The 19,913-nt window shown below is 36.9% G+C and overlaps 1 protein-coding gene across 2 annotated transcripts in view; it reads left to right on the top strand.

The window, feature by feature from the left end:
• The first annotated feature begins 7,570 nt into the window (after positions 1 to 7,570).
• LOC127426362 (pleckstrin homology domain-containing family G member 5-like) overlaps positions 7,571 to 19,913 on the top strand; it is a 77,468-nt gene continuing 65,125 nt past the window's right edge. The window contains exon 1 of one of the 2 annotated variants that reach the window (XM_051673129.1): positions 7,571 to 7,713. In XM_051673129.1, coding sequence (XP_051529089.1) covers positions 7,659 to 7,713 — 55 coding nt within the window. In that variant the 5' untranslated portion in view covers positions 7,571 to 7,658. Of the gene's footprint in view, positions 7,714 to 14,822; positions 15,018 to 19,913 lie in introns of those variants that run through there. The other variant, XM_051673127.1, reaches the window with a different exon arrangement.

Consider the following 19,913-nt stretch of genomic DNA (forward strand, 5'->3'; position numbering starts at 1 on the left):
ATCAATGTGGGGCCTGGGTAGCTCAGCGAGTAAAGAAGCTGTCTACCACACCTGGAGTTCATGAGTTAGAAACCCAGGGCGTGCTGAGTGACTCCAGCCAGGTCTCCTAAGCAACCAAATTGGCCCGGTTGCTAGGGAGGGTAGAGTCACATGGGGTAACCTCCTCATGGTCACTATAATGTGGTTCGCTCTCGGTGGGGAGCATGGTGAGTTGTGCGTGGATGCCGTGGTGGATGGCGTGAAGCCTCCACATGTGCTATGTCTCTGCGGTAACATGCTCAAGTCACGGGATAAGATGCGCGGGCTGATGTCTCAGACGCGGAGGCAACTGAGATTCGTCCTCCGCCACCCGGATTGGGGTGAGTCACTATGCCACCACGAGGACTTAGAGGGCATTGGGAATTGGGCATTCCAAATTGGGGAGAAAAAGGGAGAAAAAAATAAATAAATAAAAAATAATCGATATAAGAACGTGCATGTAAACGCTCTCATTGATCATGTTTACATGCACACCAAGAGGCTGATAACTACCAAAAATCAGTTTATTCAAAAAATCCGACAATGTAAAAAAAAATAATAATACGTGAGACTTGAAATCTTCTGATTATTGGCTGCTTTTGATGTCAAAATGTAAATCGGCATGTGTACAACACTTGCGCACATTGCATAACCCGCTAAAAGTGTTTACAAGCAATGCAAAATCGGTGTACTGGGCAAAAATCAGTGTGTCGATCGTTTTTTGCTTAAACCATTTATGATCTCACTACCATAAACGAAAACTTTTTTGGCATTTACATGACTACACATGTTGTCGGTTTAATAATCATAATCAGTATAAGAACGTGCATGTAAACGCACTCAGTGAGCAGGTTTACATGCACACCAAGAAGCTGATAACTACCAAAAATCCGCCTATTAAAAAAACCGACAACACAAGAATTGTTTTTATTAAGTATAATCAGTATCAGAATGTGCATGTTAATGTGCTCAGTGAGTCACATTTATACTTCCGTATTAACCCATCACCCCCGTCAGATGTAAGGGCAGATGCTTAGTGAGTGCCACAGCTGCTGTACAAATGAGACATTTAATGCAATGTTTAATTGACCGGTCACATTATACATTGTAACTTCGGTTATGCAGTGCAGTACAAGTATATTATGCCAGTATACTCTTAATTCATTTGGTTTTTAATTTGAGAGCTGCTATGTGGGCTATCTTACGCTGTTTGCAAAAGATGCTATGTTTTTACAGTACATAAAATACGAACACTTGCCAAATTTCTGCATGAAAAGTACTAGAAATGGTAACAACTAATAGGGTTTTGGATGCCTTTCAAATAGAGTAATTAATCAAACACACCCAATATCAACTGTAGTTACATAAAAAAGCATGAACCTGAAATGCAGCTGCAACTGGCTAACTTCAAACCAACTATGCTTTCTCCGTTGATGATAGCCTGCAGGCTTGATACACTGAAAAACTAAGTATATTTGTGCCTGAGGGAATGAAATCTGACAGCATGAGCCCAGAGGGACATCTAGCAGCACACTCACTCTCACACGCAAGTGTTAACAGCTCCTGTCAGCAGAGACAAAGCGAAAAGTCCCAGGTGACTAGAACATACAGCCTCTCTCAGAATTTGATGTCTGCAAGAGAGCCCTATATTTACTGTGTTTCACCACCAAGGAGCAGTAAACACACAAGTACCAAAAATCAGATGACAAAAAAAGATCATAGTACAGTTGAAAAAACAAACAAATGTTAACATGAATCACAGTCATGAAGCATCTGATATCATTATAATAGATTTATGAGGAAAAGGAGTAGGGAACAGTCTTGGGAACCTACTTTGAAACTAGCTGCCTAAGATTCAAGATACTCATAACTGAATGTAGTTAAAGGTGCGCTAAGTGTTTTTTTTTTTGTTGTTGTTGTTTTTCTCTTTTGCTAAACTTTTAGACAATAAATAATCAAATTAGTTTTCTGTCTAGGACAAAAAGCTGCTTTATTCTGTGGTGCTGTGTGGCATTCATCGGAGCCACCACGTTGAGATGATGAATACTGACCAGATGAATTTTGCTCGCTTTATCGCAACAATGGACGCTGGAATAGGACGCTTTCACTCACAGAATAAATTGATTGCATATAGCACTTTTTTACAATGACATTGGAAACTGGGAACTTCAGTGTTTGTATCATGCTGTATCTACACAGCTAGGGGTCAGCGGCGGAGCAGCATAAAAATAAAAATACTGTGTGCGCTAGTGACCTGGGACCCCATTCTACCCCCTGTATCACATCCATTTTTTGGATTTATGCCCACACCTCTTTAGTATTCCTACACTTTTCTCTTCTGAATGGTGTATAAAAAAATTGCCAGATTATATATATATATATATATGTATGTATAAATAAATAATAAACAAAGAAATATATACCCTGTCATAGTAAACTTATATAGATATTAAATAATCGTTAAGCAGTATGCTAAGTTATATATATAAAACTGCTTAATGATTATTTAAAATCTATATAAGTTTACTATGACAGGGTATATATTTCTTTGTTTATTACAAGACAAATAAGTACTATATTCATACAAATGACTACTATATCACATTGATTTTCTGTGTGACAATCAGTATTATCAGTATTCCATATGTGTGTACATGCTATTTCTTACTCAAGGTGGCACTGATGTGTCAGTGATTGACTTGATTTACATTTGATGAAGAAGCAATGTGGAAGTAAACTATAGCAAGTGTAACACATGAACAGTGTGATTTGGCTATTGTCATTTGGGTGTACTACTGAAATTATTTAAGTTGTGTATTTATTTAGACTCAAAAAGTGCCTGAGAAAATACATATGTTTAGCTTGTGTGTCGCTTTTTTTAAGTTTATGTGTCGATTTTGTGTTATGTGTAGCTCAGTATGTGGAAGTGTGAAAGTAATGAATCCTGTTCTATTTGTGTTGTATCACCTCTTTGATATATGAAAAAATAAAACATCAAAATATATCAGAACATTTTCTAAAGTATTCTATTATTTTCTAATTATCTTGAAAATATTTTGAAATTTTGACACTATCTGGGCCTTTTGTAGATCCAGTTGTGATAGATAAATGTGCCAGGTCTTTATGCAATAATGTTTGGCAATACACCCATGCATTTAAGGGTAAAACTGCAAACTACTCTTGAAATAGAAAGTTAAACAACAAGCTAAGCTACTAAAAATTTTGGTAATTACTTCGAAGCTATTTAAGGTGGCACTTTTTTAATATATATATATCGGATGATTTAATTTATCATTTAAGCACAAAAAACTAATTCAACTTATGTAAGAAAACAGAATTTTAATAAATAATTTGCCTTCAGTAAAATGCTGCAGAGAGACACAAAATCGATTCTTTTTTTTTTTTATTTACATGAACCATTGTGGTTTGAATAAATCACACTGCATTTCTAAAATAACGGGACATTAAAAATATTGTCAGAAAAAGAATAGATACTCTATTTTGAAAATAGCTGAATTACTTTAATGCTTCTTGTAGTTTATTACTTCTCAGTATTGGCAGGGAAAGGACAAAAACTGGTTGTAGACAAAAGTATGAGAAACTAAGGGGGAAAAAAATGAGAAAGAAAGGTCAAGATTGTTGAGTGGAGGAAAGGAACTAATTAAAAACCATCTGATCAAGACCTCAGGGTGTCTTTCTCATTCTCTTTCTCTTTCATTTAACCCTCTCCTACTGCAAACTTTGGCCATATGCTGCAGAGAGTTGACATTCCAACCTGACATTCCAAAAATGTATATTTAAATCTTATAGTACTAGAAATGTAGAATGGCCTAAATATATTCATTCTACCAGCAAACTAATTAATTAATCTGCCAAGCTGCTAATCAGCTTTAGAGGAGCCTGTAGAGACAATTTGCCATGCCTCTGATCAGACACATGCTCGGTTCACAAAAGCCACAATATGCAGCATATGTGCGGTTCGGATGATATTGACCATTGATAATGATGAGTATATTGTGAGACTCATCATTAAGGATCAAGTTCACTACCATGGATGAGAATTGTGAACTCATACAAGTGTGTTTTCACAAGTGGAAAGGAGAGCCTAGGTATATTTTTCTTACACATATTTGTGCATATTTAATCAAAGATGAGGCAATAGTTGTGACAAAGTTTATAATCTGTCTTGGATTATAGTCTTATGTCTAAGTAAAAAGAGATTTGTCCCTACAAAATGTGTGGTTAACAAAAGCATGGTTGTTGTAAGATTAGGGATTTGTCACACCTGATAAGAGAGATCCTCTAGGGTGAAGGGATCTGATCCAACACGACCCAGGTATAGATCATCCAGGTCTGGCATGCTGCTCTGGCACTCTGTTTTAACAAACATGGGCACAAATCCTGACAACTCCCCTTTGGCAATAGGGAACGCTGTGTCCATAACTCGAAGGCCCAGACATCTTCACATTCCATACACCTGATTCATTGTCTATAACAAGAACAAATTAGTCTTCTCCAAGACATAGTGTTTCAGGAAAAGCTATAAAGAGCCCAAAATAGCCATCTTTTGTGTGCTACCACAGAATAGCAAGGCAGTCTCATCTGTTTTGCAAGCTGGCCGAACAACTGTGATTTCTGCACAAGGTGTTTAATGTAGGGGAGGCGGTGAGAGAAGCATTGGGGGAGAAGAGAGCAGAGGGTTAATATTCCCCATATGGCCTGCCTGGCAAGCCAGGAGCAGGGTTGCTTGTACTTTAAAGAGATGACAATAGATGTCCCCATAAATCAGGAGAAGACAGAAAGCAACAGTGCTTGCATGCCGTCAACAGCATTTTTAACATTCATATTTTAAAAAAACAAACAAGTCATATTTTAGAAACCATTGGAAGAGAGTAAGCATGTCTGAAGAGTTGCAGTAAATAACTGAAAGAGTAGGTTTCAGAATTGAAAACTTTATTTCAAAAATGTAAAAAAAATAATTTAAAAAAAAGAATAGCGGTTACAGTCAGGCACTTACAATGGAAGTGAATGGGGCCAGTCAAAAAACATTAAAATACACACTGTTTTAAAACTATAGCCACAAGATGTTAACATTATGCATGTTAACATGATTTTAGTGTGATGAAACTGCTTCCTAACCTTATCTGTGTAAAGTTATATCTAATATCACATGACAACGTAACACCGGTAAACCCTGTAATCTGGTAAATGCCTTATTTTATTACACTAAAATCATGTTAATACATATAATGTGAACATCTTGTGGCTATACTTTTTATGTTTATGGACTGCCCCATTCACTTCCATTGTAGGTGCATTAATGTCACTTTATTTTAAATAAACAAGGGACAAGTCTAAATTATTATTATTATTTTTTTTTTGGTGGGAATTAACACTATGCCACAAATGCTGTCGATAGAGCTTAAAGAAATATTCCAGGTTCAATTCAAGTTAAGCTCAATCGACAGCATTTGTGGCATAATATTGATTTCCAAAAAAAAATATTTTGTATAGTCCCACCTTTCCTTAAAAAAAAAACAAATAAAAAAATGCAAATCTGGATTACAGTGAGGCACTTACAATTGATTTTACAGGGGCCAATCCGTAAACGGTTAGATACTTCCTGTTTCAAAAGCATAGTCACAAGTAGTAAATAATATGCCTTTTAACATGATTTTAGTGTGATACAATCACTTACTTTACAGTGGTGCAAAGCTGCCATTATTATTGTTTCCCCTCAGTTGTTGTAAAAACAACATCTTTTCTTGTAATAACGAGATATTATGTCATAAAAACGTTGTTTGTTGTTCGTATGTCGTTTTTTTACGCCATATTATTCCTTTATTACGAGAAAAGATGTCGTTTTTACGACAACTGAGAGAAAAAATAATAAGTACGTGGCAGCATTGCGCCACCGTACTTACTAATATTTTCTTTGTAAAGTTATATACAATTTGATAACTTTGTTGTCATGACAACGTTACGCCGTAAAACCCTAAAACGACCACAAAAACAATGATTTAAACAACTTCACAGCTCAAATAATACACAACCGTTTTATTAGAAGAATTAATGTAAGTGCTTTTATAAAATTATAAGCTTTACATTTCTGCCTTTAAAGGTGCACTCAGTAACTTTTGTCTTTGGGTCTTCTTGGACTTACACTGACACCTAGTGGCTTGGATGCAGCATCATTTAAAATCAACAGTTTTCAGTTTCAGATGCCATTGTAGAAATGTAGTATTCACAGTCAGCCATGATTACTTTAATCAATTAGTGAAAGTGTCAAATAACAGGACGGTTACTGAGATTAAGCGATTACTATTTGGCTAGTCGTGTGATTCTAGCATGGCAGCCCCCATGTGTGGACCCTCTCCATGATGAATAAAACAGCTTTTATATGGTTATTGATATGACTGGAGTCTTCATTTTAATGTGAGTGGTCATGATTTTCTTACATATGTTGAAAAATTACAATTCATGTCTTTAGGATTTAAACTTTTTGAGGAAACAATTACTGAGTGCACCTTTATACCCTCCAAAAATTGGCCCCATTCACTTCCATTGTACATGCCTAACTTCTTTTTTTTTTTTTTAAGGAAAGGAGGGACGAGTCGAAATTACTTATGACTCCACTTATGACATCCTTAATGACTAATGCTGTCGATTGAGCTTAACTTTTTTCAACCCGAAATATTTCTTTAACTTATATTGAACCTGTAACATACCTTTAATTATATTATGTTTACAGGAGTTTGTGAAATTGCCAAGTAACACACAGAGTGGCTAAATGCTCAAGTCTTGATGCTGTTGTATCAATTGTAGAACAGTTCATTGAGTAGATGACATACTCATTGGCAGTTATGGGACAGGATGGCCTAATATAGTGTACGTCAACACTTTTGCCTTCAGATATACTGTTTGAAACGTGAAATTAAATCAGATTGTTATTTAAGAAAAGAGTGAGGGAGAAATGGGGAGGGGAGGTAGTTGGTTAGGGAGATGCTTGCATGTTAAATTAAATGAGACACACTGCAGTCTATGTTGATGGTAGCCTCTCTAGGTCACTAAGAAGACAGAAGTGTTTTTTTTTTTTTTTCTTCTTTTTTTTTTTTTGGAGCAACCTGGCAACCTGCTGTTTTGTTTTTTTTATTTTTTTTTTTTTTATCCTGGCCATAAAGCTGTGTGTGCTAAAAAGATGTCATATTGACTTTGAAATGGGATATGCTATGCTCTTGCAACACAATTCAATAAGTTTCAGCAAACCTTGAGGCCAGAAAGAGGACAAAAACTTTGTGCGTCACATTCAACAAGTCCTTTTGTGTCTCCTCAGCACACACACATGGTGAAGCGCTTTGGAAGTCACTCAAGTGCACAGATGAGAGAATTTAAATAAATTGGTGCACTCGAATTGCTTTGTAACATAATACTAATAGTCGTTATGCTGTCCATGTAATATAAATTATACGTATTAGCAACTTTAGTTACTCTCTCTGTTGGAACATTTCCAGTAAAGCGTAAGTGCCAATGTCTGCACTTCTGCTGACACTCAGTGCACAAATGGTCGGATCTCTCATCACTGAGAAGAACACATGAATGAACTGAATTTGGATAATTACCCACATGGTTAATGGCACATAATGCATCGATACGGATCGCCACCCAAGAGCTGGCTTGGTTTTCGTCTGCGACTGAGTGAGTGTAATTTTGTCTTCCACGGTTACTGACCCGATTCAAATTTTTTGATTGATTGATGCAATGTTAGCTTAAATACACCTTTAAACTCGACTTAAAATGTATATTTGTAAAAAGTTGTTACTTTAACAAGTAGGCTAATTTCTGATTATCAGATATGATTTATCACTATTTGGAGCTTACTGTTAGTCCTTGTATTTTAATTATGAGTTAATAATAATGAGATTAATATGCAATCCTTCCCAAATTAGTTGCATTTTCTTACAGGAGAGTTTTCTCTTGGGCTGCAGGTGTGATTTTTAAATCACCACTGTAAAAAATGAAAATTGCATTATATCCAGCCTATGTTTAAAAAAAAAAAATAAATAAATGTATTACTTTCATCTGCATAAAACTGAATGTTCTAACATAGTTGTTTGAACGAACAATTTCACGTTAAACAAATTAGCTGATTTGCGAGTTCCCAGCATGCATTGCAACATGAATAAATTATGCGGTTAGTGTTATAGGCTTATTCTTTTGCTGTTTATTGACTTTATTTATGCTGTTATTGTTGTTGTTTTTTTTTTTTTTTTTGCCACTGATCAGAGGTGGGAAGAGTAGTCAAAACTGTACTCAAGTAACAATACATTTACTTAAAAAAAAATTACTCAAGTAGAAGTAAAAGTACTAACATAAATAATTACTTGAGTAAGAGTAAGAAAGTATCAAATTAAAAGAGTACTCAAGTAGTGAGTAATACGTTACTTTCACAAATGACATAATGGACGTTAACTCCCCTATATTCCATTACATAATACACATTTAACATGTATTACAGAATTATTATTATTATTAATGGAAATTCTGTCATCATTCACCATCATGTTGTTCCAAACCCGTATGACTTTCTTTCTACCATGCAACACAATAAGGAGATATTAGACAGAATGTTTGCCTGAGTCACTATTTACTTTCAGTGAATGTATTTTTCTCCATATTTTGAAAGTGAAAGTGTTTCTCATCCACACCTATCACATCGCTTCCGAAGATATGGATTTAACCACTGGAGGATTACTTTTATGCTGACTTATGTGAGTTCAGCAGATGAAAGAAAGTCATACACATCTGGGGTGGCATGAGTGTGAGTAAATAATATGAACTATCCCTTTAAGGGCTTTTGTCAGATCTGGATGAATTTGTCAATAAGAAGAGAGGTTTGGAAACACTTCTGGTAATTATTACGGTGAAAATGTAAAAATGTCCCACAAGGACATTATGTATAATGCTGAAATATAAACCAAAGCAAGATCATGCTTTATTAATGCCTACTTTCGCTATTTCATAGCTTTTAAAGTCCTGCGTGGATTCTTATTTCAGTGTCGAAAGAATTTAGATCATTAGTTCTGTACAGCAATACGTAGGGCACCAACCCCGGTCATGGAACACTCACTGTGTCTGAAACCGCCCCCTATCCACTATATAGTGCACTATTTCGAGTGTCCGCCATTTTGTAGGAGTGTCTGAATTCTGAGTGAGCCACTCGTTCCCTACTTTTGTTCACTCATTCTTACCCACACTCGATGATGGTTAATTGCCCAGAATCCACCACGTGGAAGACGTACCAGCTGGGAGATTACTGCTTCCTTCACTCCTGCAAAGTTTTATTTCATGCTGAATGTATTAAATTACTTTTTGACAAATAATTTCTTGATTAAAATAACAATAACATATAGAGAGGCAAAACATAGATATACATTTTAAAATGTACTCTTTATTTGATCAAATGTGTTTACTCTTTATATTAACATACAGTAGATATAAAAATTACAAACAGAATAAAGATTTATTGTATTAATATATTATTAAATAAGAATAACAAGTAAGGCCCAAGTATTTTAAAAGTTCATATGTGATGTTGTTTCTGCGACAGCCCCAGAGCTCCGACACTCGGTATATACGTCAGCATCCGAATTCACTCACTCACTCATTTCGTTCACTCCCTGCTGATATATAGTGCACTCACTGCCATTCACTATATAGGAAGTAGTGAATGAGTGAACAATTTCGGACACAGCCACTCTCTTCGCCATATGATCGCCTCACGCCCGCACATCTCTCACGCGTGTGCCTGCTGCCCCTCGGTTTGCACGCGCAGAAATGCTCTCTGTTCACGCTCCATTTGTCCATCACACGAACGGCAGAGCAAAAGGCATTTACACTTAACTTAAAAGTTTTAATCCGCCCAAAGTAGCTGCAATAGTTTCCAGTAAATGCGTAAATACTGCTCATGACATGCGGGACACGGGACAAAGCGCACTGATATATTGCTGCACTGATTTAAAAATGTACACTTAAAAACTGATGTCATAAGAGCCCAGTTACATTATCACCCTGAAAATGACCATCACATTCACACAGAAAAGCCTGTGTTAGCATTAGAGCCAAAACTTACCTCAGCGTGCTGCCTTAAATTGAAGCAGAGATTTTAGTCTTGAAATATTAGCTTGTTTTGGTGTTAAATGAAGGCATTGCATGATGAAACTATAATTTTTTTTCACTGTGCGGAGCGAAGAAGTGTTTCACTTTGAAGAGTTTGATGCTGCAGCATTGATGACTTGAGTGACAGTCTGTGTCAGCAGCGCGCGCAGCTGTGTGAACTTCTGCTTTCGTAAAAATCCCATTCAATAATCTCTCAATAAATTACACATTAACTAAAATTAAACCCAGTACAGTAACGACAGGAACGCCGCCCATTGTAAAGAAGTAAAAGTAAAAACATTTCATTCGAAATTTACTTGAGTGAGAGTAAAAAGTACCCACTTTTAAACCTACTCTAAAAGTATTTTTTATTTTTTTCAAAAAGTTACTCAAGTAAATGTAACGGAGTAAATGTAGTGCGTTACTACCCACCTCTGCCACTGGTAGTCAGTTGTTGTGTGGTAATGTTTGGAGCTCATCTTTGAACTTAATGAAGTTTGCTGATTGTCACTGTCACTGAGTTTTGTGTGTTAAGATTTGAGATCTATTGTGTGCAAGGGCGTAGATTTGGCTTGAACATTTAGGGGGTTACAGTGTGGAGAATTTACATGTTTCCATTGATCATGGTACAAATATGGGGGGGGGGGGGGTTGGGGTTTGCCTCTGATTGTGTTTCTTTTGATTAATTGTATGTACTACCTTGTCTTGCACATACCTCTCTTTTTGCAGTTAACTTCATGTAAAAATTATTGAAATGGTGACAAAACAAGTTGCAAATTGATCGTTGGCTGAACAAAAAATTTGTACTTCTCTCAACAATAATTTTGGCATTTAGTAACAAACAAAATCACATTGTCTAAACAAAGAAATGTTACTGAGGACAATTATTAAGACAGTTGTTGAGAGAACTCAAAAATCTAACGGCATCATATTGCATTGATTTTTTTTTTTTTTTTTTTTACAGTACTGGCTTTAGAATCAGTACACATTCATACTGGCTTCTGGACTGTGAGTTTGATACCTGACACACAGGTACTCAAAACTATTTGTCTGTAATTATGTGTCACTCGTTATAATGACTGCCTGCCACTATTTCCTTTTTTTGGCTATTTAAGCCCAGATTTCCTGTCTCTCTTTGGCATTGACTTTTCTCATCCCTCACAATTAGGTTAAATATTCCAATTGTTTGACAATTTGCTAATTTGGATGTAATCGTGTTTTCACTGGTACAGGTGGACAGGGAGCTCTTTGCTATACCTTGTTACTGCTTATCCTAAGGAAATGTGCTTCACTCTGTAACAACAGTCAACAGCTCTGTTTCAACAGCTGCAAGGGGAGATTGCATTTAGTTTGGGGGAAAAAAAAGCATATGTTACCGCCAGCATGTTGGCCACACATAAAAGAACACTGTGTGACAGCAAGTAAAATCAATTATAGTAACTAGACTAATCCTCTGATCTGTGATTTCCAGACATTATGTTTATCTTTAAATAAACACTTGCATTAGGGTAGTCAGGCAAACAAAGAACAAGCAAGTCGATCTAAAACCAGTAATGGGCTTGGTTTGGAGGCTAGATGGAAAATAAGTCAGCCAAGTGACAGTTCTCTAACTGCCTAGACAGTTCCTTAACCCAGACCCAAATCGAAATCAGGTAAACAGGTCTTTATTTCTGGTGTTATTCATCATAAATTCAGAAAGTTAGACTATATTTGACATTATTGTAAGAAATACCACTCAAGTGCTTAAATGATAAACTGTGAACTTCATAAAAGTCTAATTTGTTTGTTTGAAGTTTGAATTTAATAACTATGGGCCTAGACCTCACAGACAGAACATCAGAGGAATTTCTTTTGGTTGGAAGAGTCACACTGTTTCCACTGTCAAACTATTATTTTATAAGGTTGTCAAACTATTGTATCTTTATAAAATAATGATCTTGTTGGAAAAAACACTAGTTACTATAAAAGATCAAATAGAGTATATGTAAAACAGTAATAATAACATAAATGGGCGTATTTCATACAGTGCACTGGAAGGAAAGCTTTAGGTAACACTTTTTTAGGTAAGTTTTCATTTATTAACATTGGTTAACACATTTTTTTAACATGATATTACAATGAACAATACTTTTACAGCATTTATTAATCTTGTTTAATGTAATTTCAAATTATAATAATAGTTAATGCACTATGAACTAACATGAACTATTGAACAATTGTATTTTTATTAACTAACATTAACAAAGATTAATAAATTCTGTAAAAAAAATATATTGTTCATTGTTAGTTCATGATACCTAATGCATTAACTAATGTTAACAAATGTAACCTTATTGTAAAGTGTTACCAAGCTTTAAAGAACAACCTTTAGACAGGTAGAATATTTATTTCAACTTTTACTATTGACATTTCATAGTGCCCTGAAAAAAAAAAAAAATCCCAGTTCAGTAAAATCAGCTAGTCTTCTAACTTTATATAATAAATAAATAAATGAATAGAAAGAAAAAAAAAAAAAAAAAAAAAAATATATATATATATATATATATATATATATATATATATATATATATATATATATATATATATATATATATATATATATATTATCGACTCATGACCCGGCCCCGCCCTCCGCTCTGCCACATTCCTCCCTCGTTCTTTCAGGCCGGGGAGCCCCCGGCATGACGTACATGTGGCAGGGCGTGCCTTCCGCCCCGTCTGCCGGCAGGTCATCCCTGCCTTCCTGGATCTGGGAGGGGACAAGGGGAGGAAAAAAAAAAAAAAAAATGCGTTACTCCAAATGAACACTAATATTTAAAAAGATAGGGAAAGGCCAACGCGGAGCGGCAGTGGGAGAGTGTTGAGGAGAGAGAGAGAGAGAAAAAAAAACTTACTCGCTGGTTCTCCGATATGCCGTAGCCTGGTCCTCGGCCACTCCTCCACCCTCTAGTGGACGACAGCCGTGCCTCCCCGGGTGGATCGGAGGCAGTCTTCCGGCCCCTGGAGGACGGAACGCCCCGCCGCGTTTCAGTGGCTGGTAGGGGTCTCCTCCACCCCTGGCAGTGGCCCTGACCGCTCCAGGCAGTCGGTTAGGAGCCTCCCCTCACGGTCGGTGGCCGTTCTTCCACTCTCAGGCGGCCTGGCTCCTCCGTCACCCGGCGGATGGCCGCGGCTGCTCCGTTGGGGTGGATGGTAGTAGCGAGGATTCTACTACGCCGCATCCCTCCTCCTTCCTGGATTTCAACACCAGAGAAACACACACGCAGGTGTCGGACAGCTGTCCATAAATCTCTTTCTCTCTCACACTGCCATCTCCGGTCGGCCTTATCCCTCTCAGGCTTAATCAGCCTAATTAGGGGCCGGGTGTGCGGAATCATGACCTGGCCCCGCCCTCCGCCCTGCCACAATCTCCTTGTATAGTGTGTTCCGCATAAGAAAGAAAGTCATACAGATTTGGAATGACATGAGGGTTAATAAATTATGACAGAAGTTACGTTTATGGGTGAACTACTCCTTTAACATTAAAAAAAATTACACACTTTATTTTTATTAATAAGATTAATTGGCTGCTCAGCAGTTATTCAATTCAGATAGACTGTGTATGTGTAGTAAAACACTCTTGATTTTATTTAAACTCTTATGCATGCTCAGAATCATGGATGAACACAACAACACACCAAAATCAAAACAAATAGTCAAACAATCTTCACAATCCTTTATGTTATTATTTAGTTTGAACTAGTAACACAAAAGAGCACTTAGATGTCTCAATGATAAAATTCAATCATTTTGTAATAAAAGTTAGATGAAACAAGCTGTAAATATAAAATACACACTCATACTCCAGCTGGCAGAAGAAAATGTCTATAAGGAGATGAAAAGAGCTTTGTTGTTTATATTATGTCCCAGCAAAAGATTAAGCTGACAATTTGAGACTGCGGCGCATTGGCTTCACTGCCACTAGAAGCCTGGTCATTAAAACTAACCCCTGCACGTCACCCTGCTCCAAATCACTACCATATGCCTGGAAAAGGCTGGATCCCAGCAGCTATGACTCTCCCATGTTACTCTCTAATTTTCAGAGCAAAATAAGAAGTTGTGTGGGGGGGTTTTGTCTTGTAGCTCTTCTCTTAATCTTTATCTTAACCCTTTCTCACTTTTTACATGAAAGCAGGAAATTAGAGTTTTTTCATCTCCCATTAGTCACTTTATCCCTATCTGTGAATTGAGTGTCTGTAATCCGTATGATTTCTGCTTCATTGCTCTATATGATACAGTAACTCTAAAATACATGGAGTTTGTGGGCTTTAAGTAGGTGGACTTTTGAAAAGGCATCTTTGTATCTCTTTCTAAAAAGTCACAGGTCCAAATCTCCCTCACATCCCAGCATGCACTTCACATGTGGATGAATGCATCGCTTGTCTGTCGTGTTGTGTGGGTCAAGCCCCCCTCTGCCCCCCCTTCACATACTGTCTCACAAACTCCAAAGCTCCCTGCCTGGAAACTTTGGAGTAACCAGTTTTCTGAGATCATTTCTTCACAAGAGAACTCACTCAATTTTGAATACATTCTTTAGTTTAGAAGACACAAAGAGCAGTTATTATTTTGAAGATTAATGCTTTGATTTGGGTTGCGAAGAACATCTTTATCTCCTCCATATATTGACGAGTGAGATGTCAATACGGCGTTAGAATTATTGGTTGCGTTTGGATTGTGAGGTACAATGTTCTATTGGCGACGACATGGGTCTTATGAACTGGAAACTCTGCCGTGCACACAGAATGAGCTGGGGATGGAGAAGTTCACCTGGACCTCCCTCATGGACATCACCCAGACATCTTGTGGTAAGGGAATTTTGGTCCCACCTTATATTAGGTGTCTTTAAATACATACAATACAATGTACTTAACATGTAACTACATGCTGTTTTGCAAAATTCTCACAAGATTCACATTTGCTGCTGCTGAGGTTGATGGTAAGGGTAGGTTTATGAGTAGGGTCAGGGTTAGGGGTTAGGGTTAAGGGTAAGGTTTGGGGTGGAGTTAGGTTTAGGGTTAGGGGTAAGATTAACAGTGTAACTACAGATGCAATTAAATGCAGGTACATTAAATGTAAGTACAATGCAACAACATGATTATACATAATAAGTATGTATAATACAATGAGATGCTGTCGATTGAGCTTAACTTGCATTGAACACGGAATATTCCTTTAATGTCATATTTATATTGACATGTCAAGCCTCAACAAAAAACTATTTTTCTTCTGGCTAAGTCGGGCCAGTCGTTCGGATTTTTACTTGCCCTGTTATCATTTTCACTGATCTCACCTAAAAAAAAGAAAAAGAAAAAATTAAATTAATGCTGCACCTTTAGCACTTTATTAGGCACACCTATACACCTACTTATTCGTGTGATTATCTAATCAGCAAATCATGTGGCAGCAGTGCAATGCATAAAATCATGCAGATATGGGTCAGGAGCATAAGTTCATGTTCACATCAACCATCAGATTAGGGAAAGAATTTGATCTCAGTGATTTGGACCATGGCATGATTGTTGGGGTCAGACGTGCTGGTTTGAGTATTTCTGTAACTGCTGATCTCCTGGGATTTTCACACACAGCAGTCTCTAGAGTTTACTCAGAATGGTGCCTGTGGTGAGCAGGGCAGAGCCAAGCGGCATCTGGGCAGAGCGAGGCCGGGAAGATAAGTGGCGAAATGTTTTTGTTTCTTTATACACTGTGTATAAAGAAACAAAAACACACACTGCTTTTCAGCCAGCTACGTCAAATCATAAAACACACACAAGAACGCGGACAAGCTACGTGCATCTCTCTCCCGTCTGCTGCTGTCTCTTCTCCTTAAATACGATAACGATAAGCCCCGGGGCCCAGGACAACCTTAATGTGGCCCTGACATCGGCACTTTTTAGGACCGTAGTGTTCCTAATAAAGTGTTCAGTGAGTGTAAATTACACAGTTGTATTGTAACTCCATGACACGATTAGCTGGAAATCAATGGAATACTGTGATTTATTTTCAACCTGTCAAACTGATTCTTTCAGGACTATCATAAATCATTCTTTTTAGACAAAACCTCATGTTTGTTAGGCAGCTAGCTAGCGTTACGTTGGTGACTTTTAAATCAGAATTCATATCAACACATTAAAAACATCACACAATTTTTATTTTATTTTTTTTTTTAAATGTTTTTCAAGGCATTAAACAAATGTATAATGTAGTGACAATGCTACCGGGCCAGTGGGCCATCCTTATTGTTGTTGACCTGCATGTTTCCTCACACCAAATAAATTTTTTATTGAATGACTGGTACAACAATGTGCAAAGTTAATTTTTGTGCACCCTTGAAGGGTACTGCATGAAGAGAATGGCATTTGAAGGGTCGTTCCAAACAAAAGTGTGCAACTGAACTAATTCAGGCTGTTAGTGAAAGGTAAATGGGATGATCACTTTGAGGAAGTAATTTTGTCATTTACGGTTGTGTGATCCTGGCTGTTCGCGTGATTCATTTTGAGACTTGAAGTAAGTCTTATTACACTGATGAAACAGTGCACCCTTCCCAGTAGTGCATCAGGATGCTCACTTTCGGTTGGAACTGGCCTTATATCAGACCATAGTATTGTTCTCAGAGGGTCAGATCCAAGCTCTGAACCCTTGTGTTAAGACCTTAACCTTTAATGTATTGGAATAAAATACAATAGCTGACATAAAGGGATGTTGATGTCTTTATCCCATCCTGTTTATGATTTTTGGGGGGGTTTTTGGCCTTGTGTGGAGAACCACATATTTGGTTTCCAGTAAGTAGTCAGAAGGTTTTAGAGACAACTGTGACAGAACAGAGAGGGAGTGTTAGTTTTAGCTTGTCCACTTTACCCTTCCTCTTTAATCTGTGCGCTAATGCCCCAGTTAGGACCCACTAATAATGGCCTTTACCACTGGTAGGATTTTTTTCTGTCGAAGCTCTTTCTCCAATCCTCTTTCTCAGTGCAGTCAAGCAAATGGCTCTTATGATCTAAATGTTGAGAAAAAAGCTTGATAAAAAAAATGTGTCATCTGTATGATTACAGTTTAAAGGTAAAGTGTGTAATATCTGTGGCACCAAATGGAATAGCAAAATAATGATTGTTTTCAAACAGGTTTCCCAAACACCTTGCCCATCTTCCATTGGTTATACAAAACAGATAGTCCTGCCCCAAACTCATGCCATTGAACAAATATTGCTCTGTTGGACCGCTCAAGCAAAAAGGCTTACTTAAAGGTGGCTAAATTAAACTTGGATAAGATAAAGTATTTTAACATCTGAAAAAATTACATATTTTCTTTAAGGTTATTCATTTTCCCTTCATTCTCTGAAGCATTATCACGTATTTCTATATACATGCAGTTTACCTTTAAATGTCTAGACACTACTTCTTAATGACAACCCAACCCTCCCATCACCTAAGTAATCTCATTTAAGCCTTAAAAGCAAGAGGATTAGTTAGCCAAAACTAAATAACCAATGACAGCTACACTTCTAGACTTCCAGCTGGTAATGTTTTGACATTCTCAACCTTTCAAAACATATACTGGCATACATGGCATCAGCTCGGTGTTCCTCCAATGGAGTCAAAGGAAAAGAGTATTACATAAAATATTTCTGGACTTGCGCTTGAGACAGTGGATGTGCTAAATATTCAGCTCCACAGGAACTTCTGCAAACGACTGGGTAAACAGAAGGGCATGAAAAACAGATCCTGGCATTCTGCACATTCCTTACATAGAGAATTTTTTAGGAGGTGCCCTCTGCCTCTCTGACTAAAGAAGGAGAAATGGAATATTCTTTATTGTGAGATTGAAGCAAGTTTGGTGATGGAATGTGAGCAGTATTGAGCAGAATATCTGTAGTCTGGTTCGGGCTGTGTTGTGGTGGTCTGTTTTCAGGATGTTGGAAAATATGCAGCCCTGCTAGGGGAGTGCCTGAGGCTCACTTTCATAAGATACCAAAAAGAACATGTACAATGACAATGCCATGTTTTATTTTTATTATTATTATTATTATTATTATTATTATTATTATTTGTTTGTTTGTACTATCATAGTACCAGGCTGTTCTTTGAAGTACTGTACCTTGGTATACTTGAAGAGTAGTTAAAGACCCCTGTATATGTGAATGTGGTAATCAGTTAGTATCATGATAATACTATCTGATACCATCACTGTACCATGGTACTGCCACAGTACTTTTTTTTTTTTAAATCAACCCATAGGCCTGTGGGACATCTGAAATTGCTCTCACATAGTAATAGGGAAGACCAGGGCTAGTTGTCACACTGGGAAGTTGTCTCAAGGGCTATAGCTCAGTTACTATAAGATTTGGAATCAAAAGTCCAGTTACAATAAAGTTTGTTTTCGCTAGCACAGAATTTGTGTTTGGTTTGTAAACACCAAGTTCAAAACCCTCTTAAATTAGAATATTTTTGTGAATTGTACCCTCCAAAGCAAATCTTCATGCTGATCTGTCATGGCTGTCTCATGTGCTATAAAGTACATATAAATGTATACAATTTATCAGTTACAAAATGTGTTGACCAAATCAGTGTTTTGATATTTCTGTACCTTACCATCTAATTTTTTGTAGCTTCATGAATGGTTTTGTTCCTCATAATTGTTTCACTTTTAAATGTTGCTGAAAAGCCTATAATAGGTGTTAATTTGAAGAGAGATGTATGGTAGATATTGTTTTATTGGTTGTGATGGTGGGATGACTGGAGGTCAACATGTGTTCAGTGCAAGGTTATTATTATAAAGGAAGATGAAAACAAAATGTAAAAAACATTTCCGTAAACTGAAATATAAATAAATATTAACATAGTTGGAAAAATTTAAACTAAACTAAATTACATTTTCATGGCTCTGAAACGAACTAAAAAAATTTCTTAGATACGTTTTTGTTGCAGCAAAATTTTAAACGTTTAAACTCGCCTGTATCAATACATGAAAATGCCACTATAGACGGCAATAACAGATGGCCATTTGACCTCTGTAGTGCATTAGCTACAGAGCAGTGAACTGTATCTCTATTTTCCTTTGGGAATAACAGAAAAAATATCATGGGAATAACGATAGCTTTGTATACTTTAAGATGTGTAGCTATGCAGAAACTGATATTCAAAAACTGGACTGAGAAATATTCACTAGAGTAAAAAGTGTGACAACTAGCCCCGTCAACCCTTTATAATGTCTGCTATTTACAGTATTACATATTCCAAGATCATATTTGCTCTCTCTTCTCTAAGTTTGCAGTAGTCTAAAGATCAGTGGCTTCAGTTCACCCAGTTTTAAGATAGCAGCACTGTTACTGTAGGAAGGAGAATGGGTGAGAGATCTTGCAAAAATCTTTCATATGCTCTTTTCTCATAAGACCTGTGGGTTTTCTGGGTAAGAAGAATCACGGCTCTGGCTGAAAGGAAAATCAGCCCGCCTTCCAGCAAACTTGTAATGTCTGGAAATCTTAGATTTCCACCAACTTATTCTCTCTCTCCTTTTCCTCTTTTTTTTCCCTTTCTGTGTTACTGTCATTACTTTAAATTTCCTCTCAGCCAGTCCCTTCTTCAAAACTTTATCCATTTTTTTTTATATGTTCTAGTACTCTGGTAGATTTTTGTCTTTCTTGACTCTATTTTGCTTGACATGATGACTGAGAATTAACTGAATGTTGCCTTGGCTTTAAAAATGAA

The sequence above is a fragment of the Myxocyprinus asiaticus genome, chromosome 35 (assembly GCF_019703515.2).
Source record: "Myxocyprinus asiaticus isolate MX2 ecotype Aquarium Trade chromosome 35, UBuf_Myxa_2, whole genome shotgun sequence".
Taxonomy (NCBI): domain Eukaryota; kingdom Metazoa; phylum Chordata; class Actinopteri; order Cypriniformes; family Catostomidae; genus Myxocyprinus; species Myxocyprinus asiaticus.